Here is a 19,861-nt window from a genome sequence, read left to right as displayed (position 1 = left end):
TGTCTGCTTTTACATGCATTTTTATTTCTCTTTAATTTAATATTGTTTTTTGTATCAGTATACTGCTGCTGGATTATGTGAATTTTCCCTTGGGATTAATAAAGTATCTATCTATCTATCTATCTATCTATCTATCTATCTATCTATCTATCTATCCTGCCTACTATGCTACAATTAAAATCTATCTATCTATCTATCTATCTCTATCTATCTATCTATCTATCTATCTATCGTATCCTACCTACTATGCTAAAATTAAAATCTATCTATCTATCTATCTATCTATCTATCTATCTATCTATCTATCTATCTATCTATCTATCCCTGCCTACTATGCTACAATTAAAATCTATCTATCTATCTATCTATCTATCTATCTATCTATCTATCTATCTATCTATCTATGTATGTGCTCAAATCCTTTAGACGACTGAATGTTTTGCTGCCTCTTGGCTTATTTAATATTGATTGTAAGTACGGCGTGTCTTGCAAGAATCTCATGTTCCACGTCATAGAGAGACAGTCTTGGGTCAATCTCTTGGCACAAAGTCTCATGTTTAAGGTCCCCGCAAGACGCTCTGTGGCCATCTCGCGGTTTCTTTTAAATGTCTTCCATGAACTTAATGTGAAGATCACGTCTCGACTCCCTTGTGTTTCTCTCCAGGATTTTTTTTTTTATAATAGAGAGATTATTGTTTTATGCAATATATTTTTCACTTGTACTATATGCAATGTAATTATGTTGTCATGTATATTGTCTTGTTTAATTGTATTTACCTTGTTATGTCTGGCGCACTATGCTAGCTGGGATAGGCTCCAGCAGACCCCCGTGCGCCTGTTCAGGAATGAGTGGGTTAGTAAATGACTGACTGACCTGGTTATGTCTGTAGCTGGAACACCAAGAGAAATTATTAACAACGTAGTTGCCTGTCAGTAATAAATAAACGTACTTGTGTCAATGTGAGATTTCAGAATTTTATTTTTAATAAAAGTTTCAAAAATTCCTAAAATCCTACTACTCCTTTGTCATTCTGGAGTATTCCCGGATAACCAGAAAGTGCGTGACCCTCACCTTGAGTAGATTTACAAATGTCTGGGTCTTAGTTGACATAACCGTGGCCCTAATGCCTCCTTCTTTGTACTTGAAGAACAGCTGGAGCCGCAGCCTCCCTCTTGATGTATTGAAGGATAAACAGTCTGAATTTATTAGCTAGTTAATCTTTGGCCTTGATATTGCTTTTGCTTTTTTATTTACTCTATCACGTATTTCCATCACTGGTACTTTTTTCTACATTATTTCTAAGATTCATTTCATTTTTTTGAAGCAAAGTCATCCTTCCGGCTGCCCTGATTTGTTATCTCTAAAACTGTGACGCTAAAATCAAACCTGCACAGTGTGCCTGCTGTGTTGCTTGCTGAATTTAATATGCCAGAATTTGCCTTAGGCTTTGAATGCAGTGGATAAATAATAATAATAATAATAATAATAATAATAATAATAATAATAATAATAATAATAATAAAGACTTTCTCCTCAAGCACTCTCTTATTTCTTCCTGTAATAAGGCATAATGCACCAGTTTTCAGTTTGTGGTTTTTTCTCTGAATACTGAATACATCCCACATCTAAAATATCTGCACGCTAGACCAAGTGATGTCTCTTAAATTGCCCAGTTTAAGTAAGTGTGGCTTATTTGAGCTTTGTGGCAAGTCACACTATGGTGACAGTCTTTACCTTTGTGTAGATAGAGGAAGAGCCGGTCAATCTCTTGGACCAGGGGTCACCAAGTCCAGTCCTGGACGATTACCGTGGCTGCAGGTTTTCATTCTAACCCTTTTTTTTTTTAAACGAGTGCCCTGTTTGTGCTGCTAATTAACTTCTTGTAAATTCATTTTAATTAAATTGTTTTTTTAAGATTTGTTCCCCTGAATTGCTTCATTTCTTTCCTTAAATGGCACCCAAACAGAAATGAAATGTGAAGTGAGGGAGCCAACAGAAGACCAACTAAGTCAGGGCCTCAAACTCCAACCAGCAGCTTAATGAGGTGCCGAGTCTTGTCATTAATTAAACCCGTTCTTTATTTTCAAGGCTTCTTGTTGCTCTCGTGGTGCATTAGCAGGCATTTCTGAAACTGTTGATTTTTTTCGTTCTAAGAGCACACTGTGAAAATTGTTTGGGGATCTGAACAGACCAACATTCCTGAGACCTTCATCGTTCTTTATTTTCAGATATTGTATGATGGACACCAGTTGTTTTGGCTCATTTTGTATCTCATTATTGTTTGGCTGCTAATTAAGGAAAAAGAAACAATTAAGGAGTCTGAGTCGTCAAGAGCGAGTCAATTCAAATTAGTTCAAAAGAAGCTAATGAGGGGGCGGCACGGTGGTGCAGTGGTAGGACTGCTGCCTCACAGTAAGGAGACCTGGGTTCACTTTGTGGAGTCTGCATGTTCTCCCCGTGTCTGTGTGGGTTTCCTCAGGGTGCTGCTGTTTCCACCCACAGTGCAAAGATATTCAGGTTAGGTGAGTTGGCAATCCTAAATTGTGCTTGGTGTGTGTGTGCCCTGTGGTGGGCTGGCACCCTGCCTGGGGTTTGTTTCCTGCCTTGTGCCCTGTGTTGGCTGGGGTTGGCTCCAGCAGAACCCCATGACCCTGTGTTAGGATATAGCGGGTTGGATAATGGATGGATGGATGGATGGATGGATGAAAGTTAATTAGCAGAAAAAACAGGACACTCATTCAGAACAGGTTTAGAATGAAAATTCCACATGTGGTACAAGTGGTTTCAGCACATAGAAGTTAAGAATCATTGAGTTCCACTCAACTTCAGTTTTGCCCAATGCAATTCAATGGGGATTTAAAAAAGTGAGTTTGAGATGTTGAAGTGCACTTTCAAAAACACTTAGGAAACCATCCAAACAGTTTTCAACCATAAGGGAACTGGCGATTTCATCATTTTGAACTGTTTTTTTACAACCGTATTTTGACTGGCCACTGAGTTAGAGTTGAAGGTAACCTGCATTCACAATAGCACGTTTCAAGAGCTGAAAATCACTTTGTGTGACGGCTTGTTTACCACAAGGAAACTGTTTAAAACAGTCCATTTCTGTAAAAGACTCCATTCCACATGTGGTACAAGTGGTTTCAGCACATAGAAGTTAAGAATCATTGAGTTCCACTCAACTTTAGTTTTGCCCAATGCAATTCAGTGTGAGTTTGAGATGTTGAAGTGCACTTTAGCAATGGTCGTCCAGAACTGGAGTTGGCAACCCCTGTATTAGACAACATGGGCAGGCTTAAACTTATGGGGCTCGATGCCCTGAACACCAAGGGAAATCCCACCCTGGGTCATAGCACTATGAGAATAATGCCAACAGTACGTACGCAAAGGGGCACTAATTGTGCTTTAGAGGGTGGGCACGCATTCCCGACACAAAAGATGTCACCCGGTTGTTGAACTCTGAAGATACTGAGTGGCTGCTGTTTCCCACTAGAAACCATTTATGAAAGTAAAAGTGGGCACATTACGTATACCAAGGGGCACTCGCTCTTTAAAGTTTGTGGTATAGGCACAGAGGGGCACTGTTTGTGCTATTGAAGGGGTGCACGCTCCCAACACTGAAGGGAACCCCCCCACCAAAAGTTTGTCAAAGTTTAATAATAGCAACTGCTCTCTATGAACACCAAGAGATTACATCCATCAACACTGCCTAGAGCCCCAAATGGGCATCACCTGGCACTGGGTAGAGATATGAGTCTAACTGTTTTTAGATTTTTTTTTTGTCGTGTTTAACTCTTTGAGGGCTGAATATTTTTCCGTGGAAAGCACACAAAGCAATGGCCTCACACATACGTCAACATTATACATCTGTTGCTATGTGCTGTGGCTGCCGTTGGCACAAGTTCAGCATCTCTGGTGACATTTGCCAACAGGAATACACAGTGGGTCGGCTGCCTGGCTGTCTTCGCACAGCAGGTGGGTGGTGGTGACGGCTGCAGTGTGATGCAATATGGTTTGTACCTCTTATCATCATAAGTGGTGGTCCTCCCAGGTAAACGATACTGTAGGGGCATCAGCACCACGATCAGCTGGGGACCGATCGAGATGATGCTGGTACCTCACTTTCGTTTTTGATATCCGATCTCTAGATCAGAGTCCGACAGGTCAGAGTCCTATTCAACAAAATGACGTATAACGTCCACCGAGTATTTTGCGTTGCACGTTCGCTTTGGTCTCTCGCCAGATGTCGGTGCTATTTTAGAGGTTGTATACTCTTCGCTACTCCTACAACTGTAGGGAGTCGAGGTTCAATCAACAAAGCTATGTAACTTTCCTTCTAGCAAAGAGAGTCAATCTAAAACGTAAGGGTGAGTTTTGTTGCAGTTTATAGCTGATTACCGTCCTCTACTCGTGAATTTTGACAAAAGTCCACATCAGCCCTACAAGAGTTAAAGAGGTGTATGGCGGCGCTTACCTTGAGCATTTCAAAGTGCTGCCATGAGACAGCTCCGCTGGAGCAGCTGCATGGGTGAACACATCTGCAGTGTTGTAGTGGGGGGTCTCATGGGGTGCAACACGAGTCAGCCCAGTTGGACCGTGAAGAGGCATCAAGTGCGAGGTACCGAGCTCCGAGTAAATGAGGAAAAGTTAGCAAACTCATTTTGGAGTGAGAATAGGGTCCTAGAGAGAAAGGAAGTGATTACTTGCAGTCAGGTAATGGCGAGTTGGTATGTTCAAGGCTTCTCACTCATGTGTTAGCATGGGTACGAACTTGGAGGCTTTCTTTGGGGTTATGGCACACAGAGCGGACTATAGAGAGGTAAGCGCTTGGTAATTGGAGGAACCAGGATGAGGGGGTCTGTCGGGATTGGTGGGAGGGATATGGGTGTAAGAAAGGGAACATGGACGGATTAAAAGGAAGAAGTCTACGTGACCATCATCATCATCAAGCCCTTCCGTGAGAATCCTAAAGCCAAAGAGGACTGTTTCATTTATGTTAGGTAGAATGCCCAGAGGGGACTGGGCGGTCTCATGGTCTGGAATCCCTACAGATTTTATTTTTCTCTAGCCGTCTGGAGTTTTTGTTTTTCTGTCCCCCTGGCCATTGAACCTTACTCTTATTCGATGTTAATGTTGATTTATTTTTATAATTATGTCTTTCATTTTTCTATTCTTTAATATGTAAAGCACTTTGAGCTACTGTTTGTATGAAAATGTGCTATAGAAATAAATGTTGTTGTTGTTGTTGTTGTCTGAAGTTGCCTTCATCTTGCAGCAGAGTCTGTCGTTAGTGAAGGGTGCACTGCAGTCCTCCCGAATAGTCTGAATGGAGGTGGTGGGTGGGTGGTTGGGGGGCACTTACATTTATTTATCTCCAATGGCAATGTTTCTAAAACGTTTTGGTGTCACAACCCACTTTTTTACATGTAAGTGAACCGACACGACTCACCCTCTCCCCTTTAGTGAGTCGAAAATGATCGCCTTAGAGACGGCGTACTCCCCCTAGGTGAATTAAGCATGTCAGAGACAGAAGCGGAAATGTATTGCCCAGTAATATCAACCTGCCACGGCCCACTACCCTTATAAAGACTAGGAACCTGCAACCCACCAGAGGCAGCCGGTGACCCAGTAGTTCAGAAACACTGCGCAAGATTGAGCAGTGGTGTAAATAAGGGGAGACGGACATTTGTTTTATTTGAGATTTCTTTGGAAGACGTTCTTTGTTCCCTGGGGCTGCCTGAGAGAAGGTGACAGGAAAAGGACAGGGACGTTTGTTGTATTTTTGTGTTTTGAAAGTCCTTGGTGGTCCCTTCGAGCGGCCTAGAAGGGAATGGGAATAGAGTCACTGAATTTTTGTTTGATTTTTGAACGTTTTACTTTTTATAATTATTCATACGCATGAATTGGTATCTTGATGGACTTACTACTCTGATTTTCACAGAACTCACTTTACTTCAACTTTTGATAAAAAATGATATTTTGATATCACCTTGCTTTTAGTAATGTATGGTCAATTTTGTTTGTACTGTATTGTCTGTGTCTCTCACGCTCACCTGGTTTATCCGCGGTACAACTACTCGACACCCCATGGTTGAACCGTTGCACAGTATGTGGTGCATATGGGGCATCACACCCTTAAATTAAAGTTGGTTGGAAAAATAAATGAGTGACTTATATTGGGGCTGAGCAAACCTGTGCCATCTGATGGACTGGTATCTCTCCCCAGCTTGGTTATACAATCCTGTAAAAATAAAACAGTGGGTTCAGAAAATAGACAGATGAAGGAACACAATGCACGTGAATACTAAGAAATATCCCACCTGACAGCTGCAAAAAGTTCTTATAATACTTGTAAATTATTTCTGAGTGCTCCCACACATCAACTTACAAACTAGATTTAATAACAATAAAAACTTTTTAATCATGGCTGCGCAGCGGATGACATTATTTCTTGCATTCCCAATTTTGTAATTTCCTGGGAGCCCAAAAATAACAGCTGCACACTCTGCAACAGTCACAGGATGCCCATGGGATGCTCTGATAACTTGGCTTTAAATAAATGACACAAAAAAATGGGCTAAAATAATATCTAAATAATCTTTTTCAAAACTTACTTCCTTTTCACGCAGAGCAAACTTTCCCAGACTGTCCTCCAGACAAGCAGACGAGGAAAATCGTTCTGATTTTGATTCTAACTGTAGTGGTCATCGTGATCTGCATGGCTGCCTGCTTTTGTGTGTGGAACATAACTGGGGTAAGGATTTTATGTACCAATAACGTTATATAACTAATGGATAAGGAAAAAAAAGGTTGTCTTCTGCCCAATCTCTTTATTGTGTGGCTATGGATTTTGAAATAAAGTGAAACTCTACCTAGTGGCTGTAAAAAAAAATAATTATTATTCTCTTGAACTTTCTGCAAAATAGTAAAATGAATTTTGTGTGTTTTCTCCCAGCACTCTGGCTCACTCTCACTCACTCACAAGATGTCCAGTGTAGTTTAGCTGCAGACTCTAAACTGACCTGAAATGAGCGTGTGTGTGTGTGTGTGTGTGTGTGTGTGTGTGTGTGTGTGTGTGTGATTAGGTCTCAGTTGATTCCCCATTGATTCATGCCTTGTTCTGAGCCAAGTTCCAGTCAACTGAAACAAAGCATTGGAATAACAGGATTTACGTACAAAGGTACAAGGCCTATAAAATGTATTCTGCCCCTTGAGAGTTTTAACATTTTCTTGTCATAAAACATTGAATCCCAAAGGATTTCATTTGGCTTTTTTTGACACTAATCAACAGAAAAAGCCTCTTTATTTAAAAAGATATCTGCAAAGGGGTCTAAATTAATAACAAATATAAAACACAAAATAATATGAAAGGCACTACAGTAAACCCTCTATTATTGCAGTTAATCTGTTCCAGACTCTAAAGCAATAAATGAATTTCCGCGAAGTAGGATTCTTTATTTATAAATCTAATACTTTCACTGTTAGAGCATAGAAAACCTGTTTATGACCTTCTAAATATGTTTTTTAACATTATTAGAGCCCTCTAGACATGAAATAACACCCTTTAGTCAAAAGTTTAAACTGTGCTCCATGACAAGACAGAGATGACTGTTCTTTCTCACAATTAAAAGAATGCAAACAGATCTTCTCTTCAAAGGAGTGCGCGTCAGGAGCAGAGAATGTTAGAGAGAGAAAAGCAAACAATCAAAAAATCAATACGTGCTGTTGGGCTTTTAAGTGGAAGCACCACGATAAAGCGGCCGCAAAGAAGGGAGCAATGTGAAGGTAGTCTTTCAGCATTTTTTAGAGGAGCGTCCGTATCCTCTGTGCAAACAGCCCCTCTGCTCACACCCCCTCCGTCAGGAGCAGAGAATGTCACAGAGAGTGAGAGAGACCGAGAAAAGCAAACAATCAAAAATCAATATTTGCTGTTAGAGCTTTTAAGTGTGCGAAGCACCGCGAGGGAAGCATATCGTATATCATTAAGGAGTTTTATTTAATACGTAATACGTGCTCTGATTGGGTAGCTTCTCAGCCATCCGCCAATAGCGTCCCTTGTATAAAATCAACTGGGCAAACAAACTGAGGAAGCAAGTACCATAAATTAAAAGACCCGTTGTCCGCAGAAATCCACGAACCAGCGAAAAATCTGTGATATATATTTAGATATGCTTACATTTAAAATCCAAGATGGAGTCAAGCCGCGAAAGTCGAAGCGCGATATAGCGAGGGATTACTGTATATGAGATAGATTTTAGTATAGTTGGCAGGATAAGATAGATAGATAGATAGATAGATAGATAGATAGATAGATAGATAGATAGATAGATAGATAGATAGATAGATAGATAGATAGCGTATATACTCACAAATAAGTTCTCCCGCGGACAAGTCAAAACTTGATTTTATCGTATAATTTCTGGTATTTTATAATGTCGGTTATATAAGTCGAATGCAGATAAACTCACGCTGTTGGTCCAAGAGATTATGATATGCTAGCTCCCATTTAAGAGATTAACCACGGAGCACACTGCCTTTTGTTTCTATGTATTGTGCCTACATGGCCACACAGTAATACCCGAACTATTCCAAAGCGACGTTTGCACTGTTTTGTGTTTTTTTGTATCTCACACACTCATACACCTTTATCATAAGAGCATCCCTTATCTACGATGGAGCTTTCGATCAGAAGAGAATATGAAGCTGGTTTGAAATTAAAAGTCGTTAAAGTAGCGAAAGAAATTTTTAACTGCGCTGCTGCAACAAAATTCGATGCATCTGAGAAACTGGTGTGAGATTGGAGGAGGCAAGAAGATAAATAAAAAAATAAAAACATTTCTTGTTGGATTTTTGAATGGGCGTTGTGGAAGGTGACCCGGACACAGACAGATGGACAACGGTTTCTCACCCAACACACCCATTTATTATATTTACAATATGTACAGTCACGTGCACTCCCCTCACAAACTTTATGCCTCTCTCTCCTGGCCGCCTCCAGTCCTCTCTCCAGCTCCATCTCTCTGCCACCCGACTCCTGCCAATGACTGGGGGGAAGCGGCCCCTTAAATAGGAACCCGGATGGGCTCCAGCTGCTTCCCGGCATTCATCCGTAGCCACACCCCAGTGTGGCGGAAGTGCCGGCTGCGCACCCGGAAGCCGTCCGGGTGTCCCCTGTCGTCTTGTCGTGCTGGGCTCCCGAGATATTCAGGCACTGGGGCGCCGCCTGGCGGTGGCCACGGGTCCCTACAGGGCTGGGCTTCCAAGCTCTTCACCCGAGGCCCCCAACATAACCAGGGCAGACGCCCCCTCGCGGTCTGGAGGAGGCACAAGCCCTCCTCCAGTCCTCCTGGGCGTCCCGGCTAGGCTCCAGCCCCAGCCGGATACCACAGTGTATAAATCGGGCTCTGATTTTATGATCGATTTTTTGGGTTTCAAGACCCGACTTATATGTGAGTATATACAGTTGATAGATAGACAGATAATGACTGCAAATGTATAGCAAATACCACTTGTGTGTGAATACCATTTAATTTGTCAGTTGTTTAAAATCATAGTGAAATGAATGACACACCTTTGCTGAAAGCGTAGGTTCAGGGTCTCCAAAATATAAATGTCAGTTCCTCATGCTTTGATATTTTGAGCTCCTTTAATCATTTTGATCATTAATGCTGCTTTTCTCTCTTTCTAGAAACAGAAAACATTTGAGCCAAAAGCGGCAAAACAATACAGACCCAGGAAAGGCCAAAAGCCTCAACAACAGCAAAGAATAAATTTCAGTTTGTAATATGTAACAGCCAGTGATGTTTATATAGGTACTCCTCTCCCATATTACTTTTGTGCTTGCCAATGCTGCCAGTGTGAGAACTGTCCCCGTGCCCACACACATGTGTGCGCTGATGTGAGAACATACCACACACCTCTTCAGACAACTTGGAATACTCTCATGTAATCAATGAAAAAAGAGATGGATCAAGAAAGGAAGATGAGGCTTGGAACATACAAGACACTGAAGTATTCTCTACTCGAGTATATGTTTGTATTTTTACTTGAACAACTGCTTGCAGTTGTTAATTTACATTATAGAGCACAATTTGATTGATATTGAGCAACAAGAAGAGTGAGGGAGGAGGACAAAGAAGAGAATTGATTCAACTCTGACCATGAATGACGAGCTATGAGTAACAAATGAAAATAAGCTAAGCTATTAAATATGCTCTATATGTTAAATGGATATATAATTAGGCAGCTGTTAATAGGCCTTAAGATACTGTATCTCTGTGAGATAGATAGATAGATAGATAGATAGATAGATAGATAGATAGATAGATAGATAGATAGATAGATAGATAGATTATATGAAAGGCACTATATGATAGATAGATAGATAGATAGATAGATAGATAGATAGATAGATAGATAGATAGATAGATAGATGTGAAAGGCACTATATGATAGATAGATAGATAGATAGATAGATAGATAGATAGATAGATAGATAGATAGATAGATTATATGAAAGGCACTATATGATAGATAGATAGATAGATAGATAGATAGATAGATAGATAGATAGATCGATAGATAGATAGATAGATAGATAGATAGATAGATAGATAGATAGATAGATAGATAGATAGATAGATAGATAGTGTAGGTTGACAGGCTTAAAAAACCTGGACATCTCTGAATTAAGTGTGCAGGACCGGTGGTATATTCAAAACATGTTCTCGCGTAACTGTCTCTTATGTGGTAAGTGTAGATTAATAGGTGTTTTACAGTGTAACTGCTACATGAAAGTCAAAGGACAAATTAAAGTCCTAAAAGAATGAGTGGCCCATTCTGGCACCACTGCATGGCTGTCTGGGAAGCCAAGGACTGTTAAGAAGGCACTGCAGTAGATTTCCATGGATACCAGAAAGAGAAAGAAATGATAAAAGGACAGGATAGCAAGTTCTGGGTATTTCTAACCTTTCTCTTGGAAAATGAGGAGAGGTCATGGAAGGCTGGTCAGAGAGCACATGAGCTCTTGATTGACAAGAAGCGGCACAGGATCCCTAGGTGGGGATGCAGCAAACAGCCTGCTGATTTCATGGTTAAGGTCATGGATAACCAACAGAAGGCTTTTATCTTCTGCCTGTCTACTAAAGGAACAGCACATGGTCCATGACTTAGCGGAGTAGCACCACATTGCCCTATCAGGGGCTACCCTTAGAGGTGCATGGGATAATGCGGGAGCTTAACCCTGTAGCCTTGCAGCCAAAGAAATGCTATCTAAGGCTTGGTTGGAAATGTGGCTTTACGGAGTCTAGAGATGATAAGCAGAGTTGGAGTAAAGGCTCACTACTGGAAAGAAGAAACACCAGAGCCAAAAGAAAGAGACAGGAGTGGATAAGACAGCAATTTGGTGTGAGGAAGTAAGTGAGCCACCGCGTCACTTATAAGAGAAAGTAACTGTGCAGAAAAGCAGTGGGATTTTGGATTTGTTTTCATTTTTTACGTACTTTGTGTTCCTCTGAGTTTTGTTTGATACAATAAACATCAATTTCTAAATTTTGGTCTTGCTTGGCATTTCCTTTCAAATGTGGAGTGATGCAACGTAAGTAAACATCTGTATACTGATAGTGTGCACAAGCTAAACCGGATACTTTTGAAATGCCATTTCAGGCTGCCATTTAGGCTTAGTCTCAGAAGTTCTCAAGTCCTGGGTTCAAATGTCAGCACTTGTTGTAGTAGCATTAATATTGTTGTGTATAAAGACTACAGTGATATTCTTACTTGTATGTCCAGATAAAATGCAACACCTCCATTCCCTGGTGCAATGACAAACAGGGAAAGTCACGGTCTGTATGGAATCTGCAATCTCCTGGTGTCTACCTGGAAAAACAAAAAAATATCCATCAGTTTTGAACTTGTTTAGTCCAGTTTGGAATCGCAGGGGTCAGCTCCAATCCTGGCAGCTCTGAGTGAAAAGCAGGAATTAATCCTTGACAGGGCAGCAGTCTATTACTGGGCTGTTGTGGTTCAGCCAGAGTGGTCTTGTTTATTTAAGAATTGTTGCTCTTTTAATAAGTTCCCATCTGTTTTTGGATTTGTTTTCTCTTTGTATTTATGTACTATTATGTTTTTTACTGTTACGGAACTCATTAATTTTGCTTTTTTTATACTTAGTGGTTTTTTTTTTGTTATGTGCCCTGCCTCTGGGATGTAGAGGTGGCCACCTAATTATGCAGGTTGGGTACTGACCCCAGTAGGATTGCTATATAAATAAAAGAATATTATTTTTAATGTATTATTATAGCAATATCATTACTCTTTTTGGATTCCATTGGTTTGATTAATGGTTTTGTTGTTTGGATTTCCTTGGTTTTTAACTCCTGCTTTTGCATATCTACTGTTGATGGATTCTGTTTTCTTGGATTTGATTACTTTTTATTTTTGCCTTTTAGGCAAAACTGTTTTTGCCTCCTTTTCGAGTCTTTTCACAATCCCCTGTGGCCCACCAGGCTGGCACTGCCACCTGAACCCATCACAGATTTGCATGGGACACAAGTTCAAGGCACACACATTTTATTTTATTTATTTATTTATTTATTTATTTATTTATTTATTTATAAAGCACTTTAAAAAAAAAACATCAAGACTGACCAAAGTGCTGTACAATAAAAACCCAGCATATCAGACACACAAAACCAAAGGGTAAATGAAACAGAAACACATAAACACATAAGAACTGAAGAGATTCTTAATAAAAAGTATACAGATAGCCAACATATCATACTGGGTTAAAAGCCAGAGAGTAAAAATATGTTTTTAAATAGGATTTAAAGGCAGCTAGCGAAGGAGCCTGCCTAACGGCAAATCGTTCCAGAGTTTTGCGGCTGCAACTGAAAAAGCTCGATCACCTCGGAGTTTGTATCGTGCCTTGGGAACACTTTTGTCCAAAGCACAGCACATACACAGTACTTTCTTCTCTTTTCTGTTTCTCGTTCTCTTCTCCTTTCCACTCCGCTTCGTCCTCCTCCTCCCGACTCTGGCTCCCCAAGTAGTGGCTGCTGGCTCCTTTTATAAGACCCCCGGAAGTGCTCCAGGTGCTTGATTACTCATTTCCGGCAGCACTTCTGGGTGGTGGCGGTAGAACTGCCCAATAAGGGCTCAGTAGCTCCTGCTGCAGCACCCCCTGGCGGCTCCTACGGATCCCAACAGGGCTGCACCAAAACTCCAATTCCCATGAAGCCCTGCGGGAGTCCAAGGCACCACTGCAGCACAGGGGGGTTGCCACCTAGTGTCCAGAGGGAGGTAACACTCTGGCCAGACTTGCTCCCCTGGTCCTCCCAATGAGGAGGCCTCCCGGTCGCACGTTACACCCCTTTGAATCGTCTTTAATAAATATTGCAAGTTATGCATTTGATGCGTCAGAATTTTCAATCCTGCTTAAAGTCTGTCATTACAATATACTGTAAATGTATGTAAGTAGATACATCTATAAAGTACCGTGCATAAAGTATGTATAAATTACACTGTGTGTTGTTATTGTATATGTTTAATCATATATAATACTAGCCACATCACCAGCTGAGAACAGGTAAGAGAATAAATGCAAAAATATTTGCGATTTCTTGCTCTGTATTTACCATTCAGGGTTCCCCATGCGCCTTTTTTTTGGTATCCCCGACAGTGAAACAGTGTGTTAGAAGAAAGACATTGTTGGTTGGTAAGTAGCATATAACCAACGGGTATATCAGCCTTCATGTGTTTAGGGAAGAGCAAAGTAGCATTTGGGTCTGGGTCATATTCAGACACACATGTACATTGTTCAAGCTAAAGATAGTGAGTCCCTATGTGGAGTACTAGAGAGTGACTGGCAGTGTTGGCATCACTCATACGTACTTGTGTGAACAGGATCTGTGTGTGTGTGTGTGTGTGTGTGTGTGTGTATAACAGTGTGTCAGTTAAACTTAAACTGCAAGAGCTGACCAATCCAGTAACAAGAGTGGTGAGTCTTACTCATCCTACAATGATACCAAAGCCTGTTGAAGCAGGCTGACATGGCAGGGGCACTCTCAGCCCCAAGAAAGGCACTCGAAGACTTCAGAACCGACAGCAGAATTAAGCTTTATTGTATGGCGTGCATACAGACTTACTTAAGATGGTACAATGAGCCTCCAGCAATGGGCACCTTTTTCTTTTATTACAATTCTTATCATTTAAGCCATTATTCTTCCTCATCTGATTCCTAGCATTCCATTGCTCTAGTCCTGCTTCCACGGTGACGCAGTGGTAGCGCTGCTGCCTCGCAGTTAGGAGACGTGGGGTTTGCATGTTCTCCCTGTGTCTGCGTGGGTTTCCTCCCACAGTCCAAAGACATGCAGGTTAGGTGCATTGGAGATTCTAAATTGTCCCTAGTGTGTGTGGGTGTGTGCCTTGCTCGGGGTTTCTTCCTGCCTTGCGCCCTGTGTTGGCTGGGATTGGCTAAAGCAGACCCCTGTAGTTAGGATATAGCGGGTTGGATAATGGATGGATGGATGGACAGTCCTGCCTATAATTGATTCCACCAATAATTCTTATTTAAGGGGGTTTCAAACCCCGCTCTGTCTATCTTATCTATTTGATAAGGACTGTTCTTGCTTGCTACTATAATTTACAGCCAACGAGTTCACGTTCTCTCTCTCTAAGCGAGGGTCCCATCATTCTCCAGCTCTCCTGCACGTCTAAACTTTGGCTTAATAAACTATTGATGGTTTATGGCTCATACAGAATAATACAAAATATGTAGGCATAAGTCTTTATTTTAACTCTTACATCTTAATGCTTAAAACAATACAGTGTCTACTTTTCTCATGTGCTTACAATACTTTTCTAATACACAGAGATTACCAATTTTAAGAATACAATTTTCTATAAGCCTTAGCTCCACTTTGGGCTTGTGTAGGCCAGACAGATAGCCATTTGTGTAGGTGTGAGTCTGCCTGGGATGAGGCCTATTATTTGGGCCCAGACCAACAATAGGGTTAGTCTGACCTTTTTGTGGGGGGTTTTTTGGTGGCTTGCTGCCTTATGGTGTTTTATTACGGCAGGATTTCACAACATGGTGTGGAAAAATAATAAAAAGTTGATCAGTATTGATCAATCTGGGGTACGTGACAAAAGTCACGCAGGCCCTGTTTTGTCTATAAGTGCACATGACAAGTGCAACTTCCTGTTTTTCCTAACAGACAAAAAGCCACAAGTGACCAACTGATGAACTTTAAAAATGTTGTAAATGCTGATCCAAGCAAATTGTTGTAAAGATGTAATGCTTTGAAATTCTTGTGCAACTAAAGTCATAAGACAAAGCTTTGCCCTATAAAAGATTTGGGACACCGACCCCTCGGGGCAGATGAAGGACAGGTGTCCTAGGACTGTGCTTCTCTGTCATCTTACCCTTGCCTGGTGTGTATTAATAAAAGATTTTTTACTAACTTTAATTATTTCTCTCTGTCTTCAGTCACAAGAAACGACACTATAGAAAAAGTGTCCACAATTTTCTGGCGCCCAACGTGGGGCAGGAGACGGCCGGCTGACTCCTCGAGCGGGAAGACCTCAGCGATCTGTCTTCTTGAAGCAGACTGCCGCTACAGTGTACACCGGCAGCAGAGTAAGCAGCTCCGATAAATGTTAGGACTGCCATGTTCTGAGACAGCTCCTGCGTGAGGAGTCCCCGGTCTCCTTCTGGTACAACCACGGTGACTGAGAAGGATTTCCTGACAGAGCTGACTAACACCCAGGCTGGGGTAAGTACCGTCGGGGGTTTCCGTAAAAGATAGGCTGCAGGCGAGCTTGCTGTGGAATATAAAAAGTGACTGGGAATAGTAAACGGAAAAGGAAAACCTTGTTTTAAGTCACTGCTGTTGGGAAAGATAGTATAGAACACTATCCTCTGGGAATTATAAAAAGGGGGATTTAGGACGGGATCCGGTGCGTGGCACACCCATAAACCCGGACAAATCTATTGGACAGAGGATAGAGCATAGAATAGAGGAATAACAGTTTAATAAAACAAGGGAATAAGAAACAAGTACGTTGAAATAAATACTTGCTTTCGCCGAGCACTGTGACAGTAACGTAGGAAAAGCTTCGGTATTCCACTTCTGGGAATATTAAGGGGAACACTAGTAACGGGTGAGTGGCACACTCAAAAAAACTAGTAGTTCATTGAAGACAGAAGTGAGAATAGGACACGACAAGAGGGAATAAATCTGTCACAGCAATCGGGAGGAAAAAGCAAGGGAAAAAATGGGAACATATAACAGCAAGCCTGCCAATCGGCACCCCGAGGGTTCGAAGTCCTTAATGTTAGAAGGTTTATTTTTGGATGATCACCAGGCTCCACATACTGGTGGAAAAAAAAAAAAAAAAAAGGGTCCCCTAGAAACTCATTGAAAAGAAGACAGGATTAGATTTTAACAAGGCATGCAAAAAGTGGAATAAGCAAAGTGAGGGGAGATGGCCACTGGAAGGACAGGAGGCATAAGTGAAATTCAGGAAATTAGAAAAATATTATGTAGAAATGCACAAGGATGTTGTATGTAGAAATGTACGAGGATGTTGTAACAAAGGTCTGTGTTATGTATGACAGATGGGAGTTGGTTATTAAAGATCGTAATTTAAAGGCAGTACAGAAATTAATTATTGGCTGCAGAAAGTTAAACTAGAAGGAAAAAAAAAAAAATAGTTATTTATAAGTTATTTATAGCTTTACAGAAAGTGCAAGCAGATTCGGGACCGCAATCGAATGAGAAGCGGAAGAGGAGCGAGAAAAAAAAAAAAAACCTGTTATATCCCATACTTGTTCCTCCACCTTTCCTACACCATCCACATCCACAGCCCCCACCTTCTCCTCCACCACCTCCAGTGCCCACCGCACCAGAATTAAAAGATGATCCCTTGGGGTCTGGTTTCTTTGAAGAATATCATTATGATCCCTCATTACACACTGATCCGGGGAATGACAAAAGTAACGTAATGGGTGCAGCGGGTGGGTTTCACGGTCCTAGAACCTCCATTTCACAACGCACTAGAAGTCAAACCCTATTCCTTCAGCCCCCTAATCAAAACACCATCTTTCAATTCCCCTTAAAGTCCCCCAAACCCACAGACCCCTTATTTGAATGCCCCCTGATTGAGATCCCAGAACCCCCTGACATGATTCAATGCAACCTGCAGGAGCTAATAACCCCACTACTGTAATGATACATCGTAACTGGGACATTCAAGAGCTGAAGGACGTTGTGTCCGAATTGCCTGATCCCAAAGTCATCGGTGTGTTTAAAAAATTCATAGAACAATTACAGCAGCTGTATGATATGTATAAGCCTAATGCCGCATAATAGACTCAGGTGCTGTGGAGAAAGCTTGGCACCACATGGGACACTGTCAATCATGGACAGCATAACGGAAACTTGTGGCAGTGGAACGAGGCGTTTCCTCGGGGCCGGGATGAAGGTCCCTTTATTACGCAATGGGAACATGTTAAAATAATATTAAGGACAAGTATAAGAAAGGCAGAGACTGGTCTCTTATCTCGGCTGCCAAACAGAAAAAAGATGAGACAGTAGATGAATGGGCACACTGAATTTAAGAGTTAATGGCAACACACTCCGACCTTGAAAATCCAGACAACCGAACTAAAGCTGCAGTTCCTCTTTTTGTTTCCGGACTTAGAAGCTAAATTCAAAACAAGGTATCCTGTATTGGATGAGAGGCTGCCGCGTTTGAGGAAGTAAAACTTCACGCAGCGCATGCTGAATGACAGTGCAATAAGATGCTTCAGATGTTCTACCAGACGGTTGTTGCGAGTGCCCTCTTCTACGCGGTGGTGTGCTGGGGAGGCAGCATAAAGAAGAAGGACGCCTCACGCCTGGACAAACTGGTGAGGAAGGCAGGCTCTATTGTAGGCACGGAGCTGAACAGTTTGACATCCGTGACAGAGCGACAGGCACTGAGCAGACTCCTGTCATTCATGGAGAATCCACTGAACTCCAGACAGAGGAGCAGCTTCAGCGACAGACTGCTGTCACCATCCTGCTCCACTGACAGACTGAGGAGACCCCACATTATGCGACTCTTCAGTTCCACCCAGGGGGGTAAACGTTAACATGATACAAAGTTATTGTCTGTTATACCTGCATTGTTATCACTCTTTCATTTAATATTGTTCTTTATCAGTATGCTGCATCTGGAGTATGGGAATTTCCCCTTGGGATTAATAAAGTATCTATCTATCTATCTATCTATCTATCTATCTATCTATCTATCTATCTATCTATCTATCTATCTATCTGATCCTGGTCAGATTGAAAGCAGCTAAACTAACAGTTAACTAGCTGTGTCTCCCTTTGTCTCTTTACCTCTAGGCCACTTGAATATGGGGCAACAATTAGCTCTTAAAATGCCAAATGATCAAAAAACCATCCACCTAATCCTTGAACCATATAATCTAATTTTTGGGTCTTGGCAAGCCAGAGCCTATATGGGGAGCACTGGGCAGAAAAGAGAAAATGAATGTGGACAGGACCCTCATGCAGCACTGGGCACACTCAGCTTACATGTCAAAATAAAAAAAGCAAAAATGCAAAAAATAACCCAAACTCGCTGTTTTTACCACTTCCTGACTCTTCACATTTATCTTTTTTTAAATTCATTTCTGAAGCACTTTTTTTCAAAAACCCTGCAAACAGTTTTCAAGTTCTTGTTTTATTTTTGTGATAAATGTTTTGAGTCATTTTATTTTTCTTTACCTTTCTTCAAGTCTGAAAGTCACACAGTGGATTTTTCAGCAGATTAATACAATAAATTGAGTTTTGAAGGCTTTGCAAGAAACAGCCAACACCTCAGTAACGGTTTATTTCTTCACTTCCTCCTATGTGATGTTCAACGGTAGTTTAAAAAAGACATTTGTGCTGGTCTAAGAGAAAAAGTGACAAAACAACATCCTAGCTCACATTATCTCAGAAAACACCAGGCTGTGAAAAAAGTTTTTGCCCTGATTTCCTCTATCTGTGCTTATTTGTAACACTTAACTGTTTCTGATCTCAAGACAAATTTAGTATAATACAAAAGACAACCTGAGTAACACACTATACACAGTTTTTAAAATGTTTCAGTTTCTCATTCATGAGAAAAAAGTAATTATCCCCTTAGTTGCTCAATCAACCAATGAGCCAAGTTTAAATAATGGATTAAATTAGACCAGACACATGCAGGTTTGATTGCTGCCATCCATGTGACATTTAAACGTCACTTCAACAGAACTTTTCCAGCAACATGAAGATGGCTACCAGGTCCAAACAAACAGCACACAATGCATTAATCAAACTTAATTTCAGAAGACCTAAAAAAAAAAATAAATGACTGAAATATATCAGTTGGCAAACAGTTACAAAGCATTCTCTAAAATCTTGGGATTCCAGCAAAACCACTGAGTGTGCCTTCATCTCCAAATCGAGAAACCTTGGAACACTGGTAAATCTGTCCAGAAGTGGCCAGCCTAGTGTGGTAGAAATCCATCCATCACCCAACCCTCTATATCCTAACTACACGGTCACGAGGGTCTGCTGGAGCCAATCCCAGCCAACCCAGGGCACAAGGCTGGAAACAAACTCACCACAGGGCGCACACACACACACACACACCCACAGCACATATTAGGATCACCAATGCCAATGCACCTAACCTACATGTCTTTGGACAGTGGGAGGAAACCGGATTACCCAGAGGAACATGGGGAGAACATGCACTGAGTACCCGGGAAGTGAACCCGGGTCTCCTAACTGTGAGGCAGCAGCACTACCCACTGCGCCACCGTGCCGCCCGTGTGATAGA

The 19,861-nt window shown here is 41.4% G+C and overlaps 1 protein-coding gene across 2 annotated transcripts in view; it reads left to right on the top strand.

Moving 5' to 3' along the window:
- The window catches only part of LOC120517611, a 28,121-nt gene extending 17,773 nt beyond the window's left edge, over positions 1–10,348 (top strand). For both annotated transcript variants that reach the window (XM_039740024.1, XM_039740023.1), the window contains exons 3-4: positions 6,631–6,755; positions 9,690–10,348. In XM_039740024.1, the coding sequence (XP_039595958.1) occupies positions 6,631–6,755; positions 9,690–9,785 (221 nt within the window). In that variant the 3' untranslated portion in view covers positions 9,786–10,348. The remainder of the gene's footprint in view (positions 1–6,630; positions 6,756–9,689) is intronic.
- The last annotated feature ends 9,513 nt before the right edge of the window (positions 10,349–19,861 follow it).

The sequence above is a fragment of the Polypterus senegalus genome, chromosome 17 (assembly GCF_016835505.1).
Source record: "Polypterus senegalus isolate Bchr_013 chromosome 17, ASM1683550v1, whole genome shotgun sequence".
NCBI lineage: Eukaryota > Metazoa > Chordata > Cladistia > Polypteriformes > Polypteridae > Polypterus > Polypterus senegalus.
The sequence above is the reverse complement of the archived record's forward strand: the minus strand, read 5'-3'. Positions and strand labels throughout refer to the sequence as shown.